At 41.5% G+C, this 20,340-nt stretch overlaps 1 protein-coding gene across 3 annotated transcripts in view; it reads right to left on the minus strand.

The window, feature by feature from the left end:
• ENPP2 (ectonucleotide pyrophosphatase/phosphodiesterase 2) overlaps positions 1-20,340 on the minus strand; it is a 77,437-nt gene that overhangs the window by 35,688 nt on the left and 21,409 nt on the right. For all 3 annotated transcript variants that reach the window (XM_086609539.1, XM_086609541.1, XM_086609540.1), the window contains exons 3-8: positions 16,316-16,471; positions 14,076-14,201; positions 11,983-12,043; positions 10,644-10,741; positions 9,462-9,541; positions 8,160-8,279 (exon numbers count right to left, since the gene is read on the minus strand). In XM_086609539.1, coding sequence (XP_086465665.1) covers positions 8,160-8,279; positions 9,462-9,541; positions 10,644-10,741; positions 11,983-12,043; positions 14,076-14,201; positions 16,316-16,471 — 641 coding nt within the window. The remainder of the gene's footprint in view (positions 1-8,159; positions 8,280-9,461; positions 9,542-10,643; positions 10,742-11,982; positions 12,044-14,075; positions 14,202-16,315; positions 16,472-20,340) is intronic.

The raw sequence follows: 20,340 nt of genomic DNA on the forward strand, positions 1-20,340 counted from the left end.
TAATTGCTGTTAAATCATAACCATGTTAAAACATTCCATTGAGCAACATCTTGCAAGGAACTATCCAAATAATCTCAAAACTCATTTCAAAGGTGGTAATGGTTTATCTAGCGTTATGTGTATAACGATTATTTTTCCCATTATTTGTGCATACTACAATTTATCCATTTCACAAGCAGTTAAGCCAAAGCATAGTTCTCTTACTTAATAAAGCTTGTTTGTCTTGAGTTTACTTTAAATCAACTTGTTGAAAATACATTCAAGGCTCCTCTACCTTGCTCAAACAGGCACTTACAAACTGACATCTGGGCATATATTATTCAAATGTCATGTCTGAATTATTCATGCATCAGTTTTAATTGAAATAAATTGTGCATAGTCTGGAGAGATCATTTGCACACTGAGGTTATACTTCGCAGCAACTAAATTTGGATATTGTTGTGTTATTTATGGGAAAATTGTTCATCTTCACTTTTCCAGTGCCCGGGACACACCCTTTAACTTATCTCTCATCTTACACTCTTCCAAATCTTACTAGACTCAATCCAGTTAAATTAAAACCACAGCTACAAAAGATCGTTTGTTTTCACTGTATTCTAACTTTTTGGTGATGTATCCTCTTCGCCAGGGAAGAGTACATCCATAATAACTCTATAGAAATGGTAGTTTACTAAAACGCAGCAAGAGCAGGAGCAGAACAGCCATGGATTTGCAGCCCTTCCTTCTATGTTTTCAGGTGCTTCTCTTCAAAAGTCTGATTTCAGCATTTGTTCATATTAATCTGTGCTCGAGCAGCCACCAAACAAGGAGTCCCCTAAGCATCTCCCCCAGCTTCTGCAGCCCCAGCCTTCCGTCAGCACTGAGGTTTGCATGGTGACAATGACCACAAGATGATGTGACTGCAAAGTAACTCCCCCAAAAAGAAAAAAATGACTTTGAATTTATTTTGGAATTTGGTTTTAAATTGTTAAATAATAGGGATACGGTTTTCAAATGCTCACAGAATACTAGCCCTGACAAGATGGGACAGAGGATGCAGGTGAACAGGAGAGATGAGCAAGTGTGCCTGCAATCCACTGATCGTGTCACTGAGCCCATATGCTGCAGTGCAAGGATGCTTCCACAAGCTCGTTTGTGTCATATGAGTCAGCACAGGGTGTATAACTCCAGCCTGCACCTTGTGTCTAGCTAAAGCAGAAGCTACTCCATAATGGTTCACGGGCTTCCCAGGTGAAAAAGGGTCCGCACTTAAAGCAATTACATTTTTCTTTGTGTTGCAGATTTATTCCTAGAGCAGAACCCTGTCATGGCAGAGAAAAGAGGTCAAATACAAATTCAGCTTGAGGAGTGTCAGCTCCACTGCTGTTATGTTCTTTGGTCTTACTGTACTCGGAAAACCATTGTCCCTACAGAGCTGCAGCAGATTTATTTTTCTTTGAAAGGGTTTGTGTTCCTGCGAAGTTTAAATAATTTTGCAGATATCTTTGGGAATGTACAAACAAACCAAGTCCAGGGAATTCAGTATTTGGTTTTGAAAATCTCTTAACTTTAGTTTGGCTTTCTAATGCTTTGGCCTGCACAGGTCCAAGTGGTCCAGCCTGCCCAGTTGACAAAATCAGCCCAGCCACATCCCACCCTCAGCAGCTGAAACTGTCCTGTGCTGTTCCTGCCTGCTTGCACTGCTGAAATCACCAAATCACCCGTGACCCTGTCTGTTTTAGGCAGTGATTTTAAGCATGTGCCAAAAGGCCAAGCAAGTAAAACAGTAGCCATCTTGACAGATGAATAATTAGGCCCTGTGCACGTTGCCAAGGTACTCAGCATGCCTGCAAGAAGGTGGCAGCTGTTTTTTATTCCTGTCGAGCGTAGAATGTGCTTCATGAATGTCACATGAAAACAGCATGAACACCTTTCTGAACCAGGAGTAATGCAAGTAAGGGGAGATCACTGCTAGCTGCACACTCCTAAGTGAGCAGTAAGGGAAGAGCAGTCCAAAGGCACCCAGACTGGCTTCAGACAGGAAAAAACTGCACCCTCCCTGCTCTCAAGTCATTTACATTGGTGCTGTTTGGATGAGGACATGTCTGCTGCACTTGAAATAAGCTCAACACCTAAGACAAAGATCTGCTGAAGTCAAAGACCAGCACATTAAAAGGTCCATATCTGACCACAGCATCTGAGAAGTGAGCCTGAATGACTCCATCGTGGCTTTGCCAGGCAGAGCCTGGTTGAACTCAAGGTTACAACAAAATACTACTGGACCTCCTCACTCCTTTTTTTCAAGGGAGTAGGGCAGGGAGAAAGGCTTTGGTTTATTTAAAACCAAAATAAGAAAATTCAACACTATTCAAAATCACACCTAAAGCTTCTACCAATATCAATACATTTGCAGAGACATCTTTAAGCATGCAAAGAAGCAGCAATCATCTAGGTGGAAGAATTTCTACCTCCATTGAACAAGCTTTAAATCATATTTCCAGTGTGTTTTAGAGTTGTGATGGTTATTGCTGATAAATCTAGTGGCAGCAATCTCTACCAGAAGTTCCCTTGGTTATCCAGATACTTTACTGGCTAGTAAAGTATCTGGACAACAGACCAGAGCAGTTGATAGAAGCACATAAGTTTCCATAGTACCCTCAGCTGTAGAATACTAACTAGCAAAAAAGCGTGGCAAACTGCTACTGCAGCCTTAGCTCCAGTGAACATCTCTCACTGTCTTTAAATTAAATTCATTGTCTTCCAAGGCAGACAAGTCATGCCTCTTGCAGGCTAACATGAGTCTACATTGCCAGTCAATACAGAATAGAAAAAAAAAAAATGTTAGCTGTCCATCCAAACCAATCAAAATTAAGAAGGGAATAAGCGTTACCGTGCACATTTCCTCTCTGTTGGTTATCCTAGATGTTCCAGTACTGAGCACGTAAATGCAATGCCTTACATAGGCTCTACGGCTGGTCAAATCTGTTCAGGTCACTTACAAATTTGCTGTGGAAGGCATTGTAAGGTCAGTACCATTTGTGAGCTTATGTAATTTATTTGACATATGTAAACATGTGGGTTTTAACTGTTCATATGTCAGAGTTTTATAGCCAGCTGTTTAACTATGTCAGTTGTGCACCTCTGGTTTGCATATGAGACAAGCATTATTGTATTGCAAGGTATATAAAGGCCATATTTCTAAATTAATTTTTTTAAGCAGAGAGGAGGGAAATAAATATTTTAAAAAAAAGTAATCAAAGATTAACTACTCTGTCTTCATCCTATATCACAGGAGTCAGAGAATATATCTTTTTCCAATGTTTTCCAATGCAGAAAGACCTGTTAATTTAGGGACCCACAGATTCAACCCTAGTACACTGGCAAGTGTTCCAAGAAATAGCATACATGCTCTTCTAGATATATATGTAAGTTGAATTACTATCATTTTTTAATATCCTCTGTGTTGAATTACTACAATTCTTCTCTTATTTATGGATAAAAATAGACAAGCTAAGTAAGTTTGGGTGGCAATGCCATATGGAACATGGAAGTCCCAAGTTCTCCCTTCTTCTGACAGCTAGACACATTTGCACACAGATGTTACATACAGAGTTCTTCAAGATAGCTGTTGAATTGTCTTCAAAAACCTGCACAGAAAGCGGGGCACCTCCCTACTTCTAATCTTCCATGAATGAATAAGAGCCCATAACTTTGCAAAGGCTGCCCCGTATTTGTTGTGCTGTGAAAGGACCAGCAGCAGCACGTCTCAGGTCAGGGCTGACGGGAGGGGCGGCTCTGAAGTCCAGCCCTTGGGCTGAGGTGTGCAAATATAATCCTGCTCACCAACCAGAAAAGGAGTTTCATGTCAGGAGCAGAGGAAGTGCGTACATCCACTGTGGCAGAGTTGGCAATGCATGAATGGAAAATGCCTCCCACATTCCGGCAAAGATGGGAAGGGGGAAATCACAGAGTTTCCGAGGTAAAGAAACATGTACAAGATTGGTGCAAACACATAGAATTAATACCAGGGTGGTGCCAAATGTTACACTCCTGCACCATTTGCAATTTGTCCTGCCAACAAGGTAAAACATGGAGTAGCCACTTCCACACTCCTTACTCTTTAACAGGACACAAATGATCTCCCAACCTTGACAACTGAGCATTGTCTTCTCACCCAGTCAGGAGACTTTTGTACAAAAAGCCTATTAAATAATTAGACAGACTCAAAGAGCCCTGTTGCTTGGTCATGGCTCAGGCTAGACAGAAAGAAAGACTTATAAAAAGACAGTTACTGACATGTTTCCTTCTGCTTCCCCCACCAATAAACAAAGTTATTGCAAAAGTACAAAAAGACAGATGACAGCTTTCTGCAGAGCCTGGGCTCCTCAGATGTAACTGTGCTGCCAATGTTCAGGCTGACTAGGCAAACAAATTAAAATAAGAATTTCTTTCTGTAATCATTAGATGGTCAAACCCAACAAGAGTCCAGTAAGAGGAGAGCAAAATGGTTTTCTCCCAAAGGTTGGTATAGAATGTGAAATTTAGATAAAATCACGAATATAAAATTAAGATGTGTAGCATTGATGCTTAGTGTCTACAAGTATACCTTCTGCACAAGGTACTGTAAAGACAGCTTCATGACATGTTGTCACTTATCTAGGAACGTCGTGGTCCTTTTTAAGGATTATCTCAGCATCTCAATCAGGCCCTTTTTGAGGGTTGTATTCTCTTTAAAAGGTTAATAGTGAAAATGAAACTTCATATAGGTGCCCTAAACAACCTTCAATGCTTTTGTAATTCAGATACTTCTGAAGAGAGAGGCATCTTTGGAGCCAAACTCAGAATCAAGCTGGATTACACCTTCTGAAGGAGCCTCTCTGTCCCCATTAACCACAGACCAGCAGTTTTATACCTGTCATCTTCTGACCTTGAGGAGGCCAATGGATTATTGCTAAGGATCATAAAAATCGCTGAAAAAAAGCAAATGTATTGTCTGTAGTGTAAGCTTAAGCTCACTACATCAAATCAAGACGTGGAAAACTACTGCTTAACAGAAGCCAAAAGCAGTTGGGGCTTAATTTAGCACTTAAATTTACTTGGGATGAAAACAGAGTTTCAGTGTCATGAAAAATGAGCAGTAAACTTCGTTTGCCCCTTGGGAGCATGGGCGCTGATGCTCACCATTTCTGTGAGATGCTGTAGCAATATGAGGAGTGGTTTTGCGGCTGTTTCCTATCAAACACTTTTGTTTTGAAAACCATGTGGTTTTAAGCTTATGTAATAAATCAAGGTTGTATACTAAATCAGAAGACAGTGTTTCAAGTACCACAACCAGCTAGAGCACCTCAAAACACTTCCAAGCTACCTCGTCTCCCATTCTCCTTTTCCTAATGCTTTTAAAATTAATTTCTCATAATTCCTCGTGTAGAAACATTCCACTACTCATCTCCCAAATCCCACTGATGTCCATGGTAATCTGGCTGTTTCCCAGCAGGATGCTGAGTATTAGAACAAGTAATTAAAAAAAAAAAAAAAAAGAAAACACACCAACACACACACACACCCCCTTCCATTTTAACAAAGCCATACACAATAGGCCAGTTTCCAGGAGCAAGAAAGTATTTCTGAAATTATCAACACTAAACGACATTCTCTTCTAGGCAGTTTTAGCCATATTTTGAGACTGGAGGTCCCAGACACTTCTTCTGCCTTCCTGGGCAGAAACATTATAATTCCCAATTCTGTGCAAACCAGGACCACTCTGAAGTTGTTTGAGTACTCCAGTTTGAGACCCAAGACCTAAAAAGAACCAGATGAATATGTAATATGACAGACAATATTTCTGTGATATGTAGAGATCAGATTTCCTTTCCTCTCTCCTTAATTGTACTGTCTTGTCTTTCAATATCCAGGTATTTTCAGCAGTCTATGTCAATGTGATATTTACAGAAAATTATAAAAAGGAGTTAGAAAGGGGTTGTATCTAATCCATATACAGACAAAGATGCTTTTTTCTTTTATCAAAGTCTGAAATTCTCTTATCAAATGTGCAATTCTTCCATGTGCAGAGAGAGTATCATTTATATTGTATTTCTGCAAGAGATCTACCACCTCCTTGCCCAACTGCTATGGCCACTCTATCAGGTTTGCCACTCTTAACAGGTTTTCCTCATATTAAGTTTATGGGGATTGAATTACAGACCTTCCTCTGTGTTTGTTTCCAGTTCCTCAGAGATATTTTCAGTTTATTACATTATTTGTGTGTTTTTCCTGTTTAACAGATCTTCAGATCAGCTGGTTTATTTTATCATCCTTACTTGTGTATGCAACTCTTCCCCCTGTCCTATGAGGATTTTATCCAGCGTATGGTCATCCACTGTTGTGTAACTTTCTTGAACTCTTCTCAGCTGACATCTTTCATGACCCTTGTTTACAATCCAGAAAAACTTTTTTTTCTCTGGAGCAGCACAGGTGTTTCTAGTGGATGGGTGTGGGAATTACCAATATTCTCCACTCAACACAGCAGCTGATGAAGTATTTATAGACTTATGTTTTACTTTTAAAACATCATAGTTTAAAAATAGAGACATTTGAACAGTCCCCAGTAAATAACTCCTACCAAACTGTGATTAAGGTAAGGTGCACAATTAAATTTGCAATGCATGATTAAATTACAGCTGCTTAACAAGTTGTCACACAGCAGTTGAGCCACAATATTGCCTATGAGCTCGATGCATGACTGCAGCGGGCACAGTTTGTTAGCTGTGTGGCTCTGGCTGGAGCTGAGGTGGAGGAAGAGGTTACCTGTTGCTGTCGCCCTTTTGCTGATCCTAGTTTTGATCCTGCTGCTTTGCTCACATCTAGGATGCTAAAATAGCTAAGCACGTTCTTCACCCCCTCCTCTCCACACAACCCATGCTAAAGCTAACTCGGGTCATGGGTGGGCGAGGGAGTGACTACGCTCGCTGTTACGCTGACAAATTTTACATGAACACAAACACCTCATTCTGGCCCAGCTACGGCCAGACACATCTGCCTGTCACACATCTGCCTGTCACACATCTGCCTGTCACACATCTGCCTGTCACACATCTGCCTGTCACACATCTGCCTGCAGCCCTGAATCGCCTCGTCTTACATTTGTTGCAGACCGAAACCACATGCAGACAAATAACACACACACTTGCTAAGCCTGAAGACATCTGAGTAACTTCCTTTAGTGTCTTGGTATATTTCTGCCTTAAGAGATTTGGGGGATGACACTGCTCGCTTTAGCAAACAGCAATGCCAGATTCTGGTGTTCCCAAACGCCTTCCGATTCCCTGACCTCCATCACCCCACTTTTTTGTGGAGTTAGCTGGTCAGGGAGCTTTTAAACTATAGTTCCCTAAGCAACTAGTGCAATGAAACGTGCGTGCACCTTGGCTGCCTGCACATCAAGCTTATTAATTTAATTTAAATCCACTTTTGTTGGCAAAGCAAGCCACCACAGCATGCACTAACAGGGGAAAGCAGAGCAGAAGCAAGAGGACCTTCTCAGCTGTAGTAACACAGAATACTTTGAAGGAGGCCATTTCCTTGCCCCAAATAAGGATCCAGAGCTAGAGAAACCACCAAGTCCAACACTAACCTAAAAGAGAGGACCTAGTTCAGCCGCTGCTGCTGTGCTCAAGGCAGAAATCAATTCACAAACTTCTACAGCCTCTGCAGCACGTCAGGTAACAGCGATCGCTTGTGGATCTAACAAATAATAATTATGAAGCTGTGCCACACTACTCTGACAGAACATTAATACTAAAACTGCCACAAGAACATTTCTAGGACGAAAACCTGAGAAACCCATAATGAAAAGGAAACATTATGCCATGGTGACATGAAAATATAGTCGTTCATGTTTAACTGCTGCTTAAGTGAGGTTTTTTTTCCTAGCCACATCTAATTTATACTTATCGATGCAAGCACCTTTCCATAATCAATGGCTTTATTATTCTGAAAAGCAAAAGCCAACTCAAAACGTTACATTAAATTGATAGACACAGGGCCAGCTGGGGGGGAGATTAGGTACAAATTGTTCACAGATGTATTTTTTTTAATTATTATTATTGGCTATGTTCCATAGCACAGAGGGAGGGGAAGAGAGAGAGGAGGGAAGGAGGAGGAGGAGGGAATCTGAAACTTACTGGTTGACCTCCCCACCATCTGTGATTGAATTTCTCTCGCCCTCGAAGACTGAAGCTGGCATCAAACACTGGGTCATACATCGAATTGCCAACGATTCCGTGTGATTCAGGATAGAGTCCCTTTGTGCAGAAGTAGATTAATTAGTAAAACCCTAATGCACACAAATCCAGCTCTTCATAGCTATCTGCAAATACCACCAAATTATTTTAAAATAGGTGTCTTTGTTACTGCACACCAGAAAAGGTTGTAACTTTAAGATAAACACATTTAAAACTGGCTGTAGTAATGAAAGCAGTAGGAAATTATTGAACTGTGCTAAAAAGCACAAAAACTCCTGTTACTCAATACTTTAAAGTATTTTCAGACTGGTTAACAGTTAGTTTGAGGCCATCTAAAGTAAGCAAAATCTTATTAAAAGATTGATTTGAACTTTCAGTTGTTTTTTATGAACTCCCTTTCTGGAAACAGTAGTTTATTCTCTGGTTGTAAGAGCAGCACTTAGCATTTCCATTTTATAATATTTTATCTTCACCAGCGCCTCTGTGAGATAAGATTTATTTCCAAGAAAAAAAAAAATAAAGGAAGCAAGTCACCCAAAGCTATGGCCTTACATCACAACTCATCCTGCAGTGAAGGCAATGTAAGTGGTTTCTGCTCTTCTCCCTTTCTTTTGGCCCTCTCCCACCCCAGCTACTCATTTCTCCATCCCTTCCTTTCTCTTCCCATTTGAAGTTTGTGCAGAGACTGCAGGAAAAAATGAAAGGAAAGAAACTGCAGTTGCAGGTGGGAAGTCCCTTAGCCCAGCTTTGGGAGCACTGTCACCGAGGGGCGTTTGCATGGCACCAGCCATGCCACCCGAGTGCCAAAGCCATGGTTCGTTTTACTGCAGGGCCAACGCAGCATCCAGACACACTCAGCAACTGTAAATTGTAAGTCAGCTGCTAAGTCAGCCCCACTGACTTCAGCTACTCCGATGAAGGAACAACTGCTGGTTGTATTCTGGGTAGGATTTCAGGGGTGGTTTTTTTCCCCCCTGGAAAAACTGTGACCTGTAATTACACAGCAGTACAAGTAACTGCAAAAGCCAGCATAGGAAAGCACAGGAAAGCTGCAACAGTGTATAATGGTGAGAAACTCTTTATCTCAGAACTTCAAAATACTGCGGAAAATACTTAACATAACTGAAGGTCAAAAAGAATGGACAGTGAAGCAGTTTTACAAAAAAAAACTTGCATCCCACAACCCACATTTCTACTGCAGTGCAACATTTTATCATCCAAAAGTCCTTCCCAGGGACTTACAGTAGCAAGGGTGTACAAGTTGGGGAAGGTTTTTGTAGGGTAGACAGGTCTCATGTAAGGAGAATGTGTTCCACAAGACCCTGAAAAATCAATAGGGAATGCAAACATTAGGAAGGGAAGCTCTCAGACACAGAAAACAAAAACAGAGGAAGTAATTTGCTGTGACTCAAAACATTGCAGAAATTGGTTAAATTTTAACCAATTTAAATGAACATTCTGCTGCTTAACATTGGCAGGTCTTCCTGTGAGACAGTAGTAAATCCACCCACGCGCTCTTTGTACTTCACAATAAAGAACTGAAATAATGCAGCCAGAGGACTACAGAACCAGCTACATTTCCATAGACCGTTTTCCTTTCTGAACTCTTGGAGGCTAGCTCAGAGTCATTGGAAGCATCTTGCTAAGTAAAACAACATGAGAAAACACAGGCTAATTTTAAGTGACAAATATATTAAAGCTGCAGTTTCACAATGGGCTTTGGCCATAGCTCCCCAGATTGCCACGCAAATATGAGGGCCAGCACACACAGGGGAAAAAAAAATAACCCCAAACTACCTTTCAAGGGTATTGGCACATACACAAACTAACACGCGATACAGAGAAGCCCAAATATGCATTGCGCCCAGTACGTCACAAATCCAGGTGGGAGCCCGCTCCCTCAGAGCGGAGTGCAGGGCTGCTCATCGCTGGGGCATGTCCCCAGCCAGTTATCACACGTTCACAGCAGCTCCTGCACGCACTTACCCCTATCTTCAACATTTCTGAATCAAGTGGAAAATTTTGTGGGCACCTCCCAACTAGCCTACAAGACTGCATGATACATATCATGTACTGAAGATGCATTTCTTTGCTGACAAAACCATATGAACACCACCAATTCTGAACAGCGTTTCCCAAAGCAGCAGCTCTCTTCCCACTCTGATTGCTGTGCGCTGCTTCAGCCAGGGTGCTTTCAAGTCACCGGTTGATACCATCTAAATCAAAGGGGACTTCTGCCATTTTGCTTTCACGGAAAAGAAAGACTTAATCTTTGTTAGACCATTCGGACATAGAAGCCCTGTGTTTGGCACAGCCCTTCTACCCACCAGCTCCGCACTGACTTCTGTTGCTCAATGAACAATGAAAACAACTGGGCTGCAAGAGATTGTCTTTTGTTTATTGTAAGAAAACATATGTACTCACTCAATTTTTCAATATTGGGCATGACTTTGTTCCCTTTCTTCATATATGATGCACGAAAACCATCAACAGAGAAGATGATCAAAGGAGGACGAACAAAGCTGAAAGCAAAAGCAGCAGGAGTGTAAGGCACCATTTCAAATCAATTTTTTTTAATTTCCACTTGCTCACTGAGACTCCAGAGAATCTAAAGTACAGTTACTGCATATGCTGTACATGTATCATTTTTTTGCTTACTTAACAAATCAACACAAACTGATAACCTTCACACTTAGTAGCATCCAGCATTTGCTCACAGTCAGTGAAAGGGCCGAGCTCCAACATAAAAGACATCTTCCCTGCACAGCTAAAAGCATATGGCCCAAAAAGGCAAGTGCTTATAGAAGGAGATGGAGAAGGGAAAAAAAATAGTATACATGAGTACCCACCCTAGCATACAATCTATAGTTAAAAACCACATGTCTCATGACAGCTGGCCTTCTTTCTTCACCAGCAAGAGTCCATGTGGCATTTTGAGTGAGCTTTGTGAGGCAGAACTCATTCTTATATACTAAAGATGACAGTATTTCATGTTATTTTATTACATTTTTATTCACTACTGCTACTGGGAGTTGACCCCAAGCAGGCAGAGGTGTGTCCTGGATGGACACACCTGGGCTTTTAGTGTTAGTCAGCTGCTGCAGGGGTAAGCAGCCACCATTATCACCAGAAGTAGGGGCTCCTCTCTCCCCTCCAAACTATCCTCCTAATAGCACAGGCTGAGCTGCAACTCAAAGCAGCACCTGAGCAGACACTTACCTTTAAGGATAATAGTGAGCTAACAGGTTTCAAAAGCATTCACTTTCTCAATGTTATTCATGTGCTCAAACACCTCACTAAGTTAAGCCTGTGTCCCGTTGCAATTTAGAAATCCTTCCATTTAGGAAGATAACACTAAAAGAGCAAACTTAAATTTTAAAAAAATATAGCCTGAACTGTGGTTCTACCTGAATTTTATTGAAATCAGAAAAACCTCAACTTTTCCACTGACTTCAAGTGAGTTTGGTTGCCTTCCCTATGTGGGTAAGCAAAGCAGGCAAACCCATCAGCAGGTGATCAAAGACCAAAAGTTCAAGCCCACATATCATAGACCATTACTCATCCAGCAGTCCAAAAGCAGATGCGTTGCAGTATTACCAGCCTAACTGTACTAATGGTGAAGCACAAGGAAGCATCCAAGCCATGGCCATTCAGGCTGCGTGACAGGGCCAGCACAGAAACATGATATTCAGAGGGCCAGGGCAGAACTCAGGACCATTGGTCTTGCTGCATTTGACTTCACAGTTGTGTGCAAAACACTTACCCCGCTGGACATTCAGGAGTCTTTACTTCTTCACAGTCATCATCCACCCAGTGGGTTTCTCCTACCAGAAAAATCACATTGGAGTTTCCAAAAAAAAAAAATAATCTGTGGACACAGCTACAGGTTTCACAGAAAACATCAAAAAAATTAAGTCTAGCTCCAGTTAATGGACTGTCTTGTCATACTTCCCATGAATAATGAGCAGGTCTTTTCACACAGCTGAACAAATGAGTTGGTTATATTCTATTCAACAAGAATATCCAAACTAACACTCCTAGAAGCAGCTGTTAAAACTGGGGTTAAAAGCGTCCTTTTGACCGCAGGGGACAGTGGCAATGCTTTAGGCACAGTGGTCATCTGTTTTAATTTTTTTTTATTTTCGATCTGTCAAAAACAGGTAGTGCTGCTTCTGGCTGTGAACTCCCCCTCTTCTCCCCACCAGCTCTGATGTCTCCATGAGCTGATTCAGCTGGCTAAAGACACAAAACAAAATTCATTCCGGGGAAGAAAAACAACCCTAAATAGTTTCCAGCTGGTTTAGAGAGCTGATCAGCTCATGGATCAGGTGAGACTCAGACACAGCTAAAAAAAGCATTAGTACTCTTTCAGAGCTAGATTAGTTAAAATTACTTTATGTAATCAACTATTTTCTTAAGGTTTTCACTGCTGAATACTGACTATAGAGTGGCTCATGACTTGCACTTTCACAGGTCGATTGAAAACCAAATTATTAGCTAATGAGGCTCCCTTCCTGAACCTGGCACTATTAAAGAAACTGCAGTTCAATTAAAAGAACAAAACAAAAAGCACCATAGAAAAGATCTGCAGGAAACGTTTCCAGCAATTCCAACTGACCATGACAGGAGGTGGAGGGACAATTTCCAAGGGAAAAAAAAAAAATACCAACATGCCATCCTCAGATAGGCAAAGGCAGGAATAAAGAGGAAACACTGTTCTCACATAAGGCTTACTCCTGTCAGAGTGCCAGGGTCATTGAGATCATTTGTTATTGGCCAATTAAGCAAATAGTGTGTACATTAAAGCTGGAGACATGTAAATTCTTCTGTCTTGACCCTTGTAAGAGGGAGCTCACAAAAAAGGCAGGAACTGAAAACTACACCAGTGTTTAAGTGGTCTCAGTCTTGGGTTTCTTTGAGAAGGGAGAGAATGTAATCTATGTGGACTTGCTGAAAGATACATATTTCATTTGGATTCCCAACAGCAAGATTCAAGAAGAAAAGCCCATTTTCAACGTATGTGTCCGGACTATTATCATTTTCTGAACATACGCAGTTGGCCAAAATGGTGTGGAAAAAAAAAATTCCAACTGTAATCCTTCCACCAGTGAAGTTAGTGAATGAAAAAACTAAGAACTAGCTGAGATACAGAAGTGAGAACTTGTAGAGCTCATTAGCAAGGATTAGAAGGTCTGCTCCAAATAGGAGATACGTTACACAAGGCAGGACATGCTCCAAAAGATCAGGGCAGAGGATGAAAATTAAGCCTTCACAGCCCATCCACCTACCTACCAGTACAGGATGTACTGCAGCCGTGGTGTGTCTAGAAGGTGACAGGGTCATCTAAAGCCCAGGCCACCCATCCGTGAATTACAGCCCTTGTATTCTTGCAACTCCTCTCCCACAAGAAACTAAGCCTACAGGTGTTAGGCCGAGTAGCTTGAGTAGGTGCTTTCGCGGTGGGGGCGGGGAGGGGTCTTAGACAGAGATAACATATCTAGGAATGCTCCATTCCTTCGGAGACCATCAGATATCCCTGCTTTCCCTGTGATGAGGACAAATGCATCTGAACACTTCTGTGTTTTGCTTTGAACTCCATTTCATCCACCTGCATCCATTCTCTATCAGTATCTCTACAGGCAAAACCAAAGTCTTTCTACCGTCAACAAATCAGAAGTATTCACCTCTGCTAGTGCCCAAAATATCACAAATGCAATTCCCCGTTCTTCCCACCTCCTCTGAAAAATCAGAGCAAAACAAGGAGAGGGTTCATCCTTTAGAAGAAAACCAAAACCCCACAGGGCTGCCTTTCGTCGGGGTTTGGAAAGATAAAAGGTAGAAAGACCAAAGACGTACCTTTGCAAACGACTTGGTAATTAGTGCAACAATCTCCTCTACTTAAGCAGTCTTCAGAGCAGTGACAAGCATTGTCATCATTCCTGGTTTCTCCACAGCGATCTTTGGTACATTCCCAGCCCCGAGCTAAAATATTCACGGGGTAAGCAAGAACAAGAGATTATAATCGAAACAAAAAGTACTCACTCAAGCCGTAATGGCAACACTCCAGTCCTTAAAGTAGGATGTGAAGTTTATGGTCCTATTTTAGTGATTTCAAGACCGCTGACAGTAGGCATGTCAATCAGAAAGAAAAAGGACTCCTGTGTCCTGCAAGTGCAGGAGGGCTCCTCCACCCACCCACAAGTGCTTCTGCTACCCTCAGGTGTTGTAACTCCAGGCTTTGTACAACATGAATGCCAGGAAAAAGTGTGGAAAGGAGCAGACATGGAATCATCTTGGCAGATAGATGGTGGGGCCTGAAGCACAAACTAAGAATTCTGGTGTTCCTTGGGTAATCGTTCTCCAGTTCAGTCCATAGGAAAACAGAAAGTTGAAAAAAGACCATGTGGATGCAAATCGATGCTTTACTCCCATCAGTTCCTCACCCACAGCGTGAGACTCAGCACCAACTTCAAAGTTATGAGAACAAGAGCTGTTCTTTAAGGAAAAGCATGGCACTGCTACTGTAAAACACTCCAGCTCTCTTCATCTTGTGAATAAAGTTAGGATCTAAGGGCCTGTCTAAATTAGGGTGCTCTCTGAAGGCCAGTGCATTGCTACACATTGGAACAGGGCCTAAGGATGTAAGCATATGGTTTTCCACATCCTGGCCCAACCAAAAAGAAACTTTAAAAATCACTTTAGAAAACAGGCACCCAGTAAAAAACACACCACGTCCGAGCAACGTCTTTTATCCCCTTTTCTCTTTCATTTAGGATTTTTTTTTCTCTATATCTATGTAATATTACAGATTGTACATGTGATAATTGCCTTAATAAATGCCTATGAGAGTATGTGTCAATTCACACAACAGTCCCAAGGGCTCTGCAGGTATCCATACACGCATGTGAACATGGTGCATTGTCAACAGGAGCCCGGGAACTGAAAATCTGCCCTTTGGTAGCAAACATCTTGTATTGTGCTGAAAGTCTTCAAAAAGAGCCTCTCATTCTGCAGTCGTGTACATCAGGGGCAAAACCAGCGCCAGCCTAAAATTCAAAAGTTTTTGGCCTGGAATCAAAGTAGTTTTTCATATTGGATTAGCTCACCAATTTTTTGGTACCAAGCTATTAAAATGATATCATTACAAAAAGAACTGAGGCACTCAGGACTCTCAGGCGTGGGACAACCATGAGCATTGATATTTTTAATCATTAGACTTCTCATCTGGCTGCTTAGTAAGTGTAACTCTTTGATAAATCAAGAAAATGTTTAATGGCAAAAGTAGAAGGCACCTGTGTCAACTCTGACCACTGTGCAAACACTCAAGGAGATGGGTACAACTAATAATTTAAATGCACTATGCTAAGAAGTAAAACATAACTCATGGCCCTCTTTGAAGTTTTCCTCACCTATGACTCATAAAAAAAAAAAAAGAAAAGAAAATGAACCCAGTACTGTATTTCCATCCCCTAGAGTCCAATGAATTGAAGTCAAATGTTTTACCAGAGTACTATATGCATCCTGACATCTGGAAATGTGAGTCTGGGGCAAGGGTAACAAGCCCAGCCTGGCACCTGCAGCTCGCTCCAAGAGGAACCGCGCCACCTCACGCTCCCAGCTTCCAAGGTGCCTTCATGAGTAACCACAACACATGGCTCACAAGCGAACGAGAATTGCTCCAACAGTAGGTTATCACTCGGGAGAAAAAAGGATGGCTCACACGGAATGACCAACCTCCAGCCTTTACCATGGCTCTTTGCATTGTAGCCTGGAGGTCAAACTAGTCCCTGAACACTGATTATTGTTTTTAATTGTGTATCAGAAGACCTAGTTTTCACGTAGCATGACTAGTGCCATGACCATGGCTGAAGCCCAGCAGTGAGGATCGATGGGTGCGCATCCCTACTGCCCCTTGCAAGGAAACACGGGCTGTGTTTTGGGCTGAGCCAAGCCTGCTCAGCAAGGCAAGGTGAGGAGAGGAGAGGAAGAGACGCAATTTATGGCAGGGAGCGCTGGTGTATCAGGCAGGTCCTGACTGCTGGCAGAAACCAGGAGTCAGCAACGCCTGGCAGTGTGGGACAGGAGACCCATCATACCTGTCTTTAAGCACAGCTCATCAAAGTCGAAACAGCAGCTGTTGTAGCTCTTGCAGAGGTTGTCACAGCGACAGCCAGGAGGCTCTGCCTCTTGAAGTTCAAAGCATCTGTTTTTGCAGGAGCCAGAGGTACTGATCCAAGGGGAATCTGACAGGACTGCGTGGAACGAGAAACAGGGCAACATCTGTCAGGCCAGCAGCGGTGGGTCGGGCGGCTCAGCCCCGAGCCACTCGGATGAGCAAAACCTCAGCTGCCAGCTCTGGGGAAGGGAGCAGGGAGAAGAGAAGGGTTGCTTGAAGAAACAGACAAGAAAATAAAAAATAAATAAAATTAAATTTTAAAAAAGGGAAAAAATTCCAAAAAGATTGCTCTTTTTGGGGAGGAAAAAAAAAAAAAAAAGAAGGAAGCAACGTGCTGTGATAACATCCCGCAAAGAAACAGCCTTGGCTTTACCTCTGTAACAATCAAGAGATCATTAGCAGAAACGTATTGAAGTCTCCAAGGCCCCATTCCAGGAGCTGCAGCCATTCCTCAGAAGCAGGCCTTTGTTTTCAGAAACCAAGTGACATTTGCATGGCTGGCTGGGCAGTTTGCATAGGAAAGGACTGCAATTAATCTACATGCAGTCAGCAGGACTTGGTTTGCTATACTAGCATGCTCCAAATCAATGTCAAGCGTGAAAGAAAACCGTAAGATGCTCTATAAATTAATGGAGAAGTAAAGCAAGGCTTTTTGGTGGGCTTCTGGGGAGCCTTAAATGGTAAAAACTTAAAATACAGACATATGTAAGAAATCAATATATTTGATGTGTATAACTAAATGGAGGACTGCCAGTCTGAAAACCATGAATAACGTATTAGACTTCAATAATCTATTTATTAGTAAGGGCGCTTACTGCCAAAGCTGATACGTACTTCTCTACTTTTCTCTCAAAACCTCGTATTTTAGACACTTTATAACATTTTATATTTTTTTCCTACAAGAGAATCCTACACAGCAGCTTATATCGAGCAGGAAAATTGTGTTCTACTCTCTAGGGTTAATCGTATTTTATGAAACAAAATAACGAATGTATGTTATTCTTCAAAAAGAGAGGTGTTCCAAGGAAAATTTCACAATGCCTTTTGTTCCGAGAGAGACCCATTAAAAATCAAGTCTTTGAAATTGCCTTGGGGTTTGTTTTCTTTTACACCAAAGTTTGGTTTTGGTTTTGGCAAACCTCGCCATGATGAGCAGTATGATTTTAAGAGGACTGATGCAATGGCACTTTTGGGAAACAGTTGCTCTGATCTTTTCTTACGTATTTTTTCCCTATTTTTACGTAGCTGAAAGTTCAGTCTCCACATAAAATGAGAGGAAATCTCTCCTCAAACAAGATGACATTATCCCAACGTCATGAGAATGGATGGAAAAGATGATGAAGGGGGTGTTTGGAGGTGGCATGGTAGTAGTTAGTGTCCCACCAGCTTCCATTCCCAGCACTACTGCTCCACCACATCCATTAGAGTGGCACTGGCGCTGGTTGGACACCGGCATAAACCGCTTCAGGGAACAAACCTGGCAGCAAATCAACCCTACAGCAAGATAATGGGTAAGAAGATCAGACCTACCGTGGTTGCAGTCATGGATCATGGCCGCAGCAAGGCACATTCATATGACTGTTGGAAAAGGCAGTAGTAGACAACTGTGTCTAGCTCTGCATTTGTGGTTTTTTCAATCAGATCAGTAATGCTCAGAGCAAGTGACATCATACACATGGTGAAGTTTCACTCCATAGGTACATACTCTGCAAGCATGGTTTTAATGAGCCATCTACTTTGGCCATCTGGAGTTCCAAGAAGCTAAAGGTTGTGTATCTATGCTGACAACGCACGGATCAGTATTTTCTTTGCTCACGTAAACAGACCACAAAGCTGTGTTAGAAATCAATCTCATGAGAATTGTTTCAAAGCATGCTAACACTCAGATTTTCAGAGATACAAAGTCTTGTTCCTTATTCTTAATGACAGCTGCTTCCTGCCAAACGCTTCTGAAAATCTGTTACTAAATAATATTTCCATGTTATTTAACCTCTTCTACTACTTCTCTTTTTGGAAGCTAGGTGATGTGTCATCACAGATCCAGTAAACTGCAAACCAAAGGTGTTATGGACTCAAAGGAATTACATACTAGCATACACTATATATCTCTTATATGGGTGTCGCCCTCTTCCTTTCAAAAGTATGAGTGGGAGATCATGTCGGAAGGTCAAAAAACACACATCAACATGCATTTAGGAAAGAGAAGGTGTAAATCTGACTGCAGATTACATAAGGGACAGAGTCAACTCAAGGAATGCCTAGCTGTTGTAAAGAGAAGCTCATTTATCAGGAAACCACTGGAACAAATTGCCCACAGAGGCTGTGCAATCTCTGATCTTGGAGATTTTGAAGAACAGGTTAGACCAAGATCTGTCAAGAGCACTTCAGTAATAACTGGCCAAGTCTTGGGATATAGGGATGGTCTACATAGCTGTTCAAGGTCCCCTCTAGCTTCATCAACAGCAAGTAGAGTTTCCATCTCACAAGAAAGGTTTAGCCCAGCCACCTTGCCTGTTATTTTTTCACATCTGTTGACAACTGTTCTATCACTGATGTGACAGATTACCCCGAATTACTTAGCAAATTCAAGTCACACCTCTTGAGTCAATGTAGGACACTTTCGATATAGCAACACAAAAGAGCACTTGGTTTAATTCCTCTGATCTCTGAATACATTAAGATCGTTCCTTTGTTTATCACACTTGACCTTGCCTTTGCAGCCAGACCATGATTTTTAGGTCGTGAACAATGCCATGGCACAGGTACAGGTGCATGCAGAATAGTTTGAAAATATATCATCAGGAGCTCCATCCCTGGTGAGTATTTTCAAGTTAACAGAAGCCCCTGTACAGAACGAACTTACGCAATTTCAAAATCCTTTTCAAAATTCCTGCATTCCTCCACAGCTCCTGGAATTGGACCATGCAGCAGGCAGAGGGACCTCAACATGAAGATCTTCCCCTCCTTAGTTAATGCTTAAAGCTTTTCACATCTTTTTCCATGCATTCTTTTTTTTTGGCCAACTAAGCTCAAAGCAATCATCTACGGATTGTTTCATGTCGTAGGTTAGAGAGAGAAGTTACACAGGGCAACAGTGCCTTCCTGATTCAGTTCATGGAGGTTATTACATTTCCATTGTAAATGTGTTGCATCAACCTTGGAAAGTGTCATATCAAATTACTTGCTCTGATTCAATCTGTTAACAATATTAAAAAAAAAAATCTATTTACTTCCAGTAGTATTTCAATCATAGGACTGCATAATACAGACATGCTTACACAGTCATTACAGGAAGGAGACTACCTGATAAGGATTTGCCAGTTTGGATCCTATGGATCCTAAATGGAATCTATATGGATCAACCAAATACCTACACAAAACATCTGGAACACTAGTTGTGCTAGATAATAGTTGTATTAGGCACTTGCATTTCATCTTGCAGAATGCCATTGCAATGAGTAAAATTTCAATGGAAAGCCACATAAAGTAAAAAACACATCCTAACTGTACCAGTACAAGAAAGATGTGACTCCATTTGTAATAACATGCTTAAAAATCCAGTGAGAAGAGATGGAAAAACTTCACTGTTTCTCTTTCCAAAATTTAAGATATCATCCTATGAAGAGCAAGGAACATGCTTCAAGAGACTACTAAGGCCATTTTCCCTGAAAGTGCTTACAAATAGGTTTAGGCATTATGGTACTACTTTGACATGAGTTTAAGATGGAGTAAGAAAAAAAAAAAACATGTTGTTTTTGACTTGTAGATGAATTCTATGCTAAATGAAAACTGAAAATCACTTACAATCATGGCATATCCCTGGAGAAACAACAAATTGGTCATATACAGTAACGGTTCGTAAAGAGAGTGCTTTATCAATCCAAAACAATCAACTCTAACCACCAAGAAACTTGGAAATGAATAAGCCAAAGCGGAGTGGAGTTG

The sequence above is a fragment of the Tauraco erythrolophus genome, chromosome 3 (assembly GCF_009769465.1).
Source record: "Tauraco erythrolophus isolate bTauEry1 chromosome 3, bTauEry1.pri, whole genome shotgun sequence".
NCBI lineage: Eukaryota > Metazoa > Chordata > Aves > Musophagiformes > Musophagidae > Tauraco > Tauraco erythrolophus.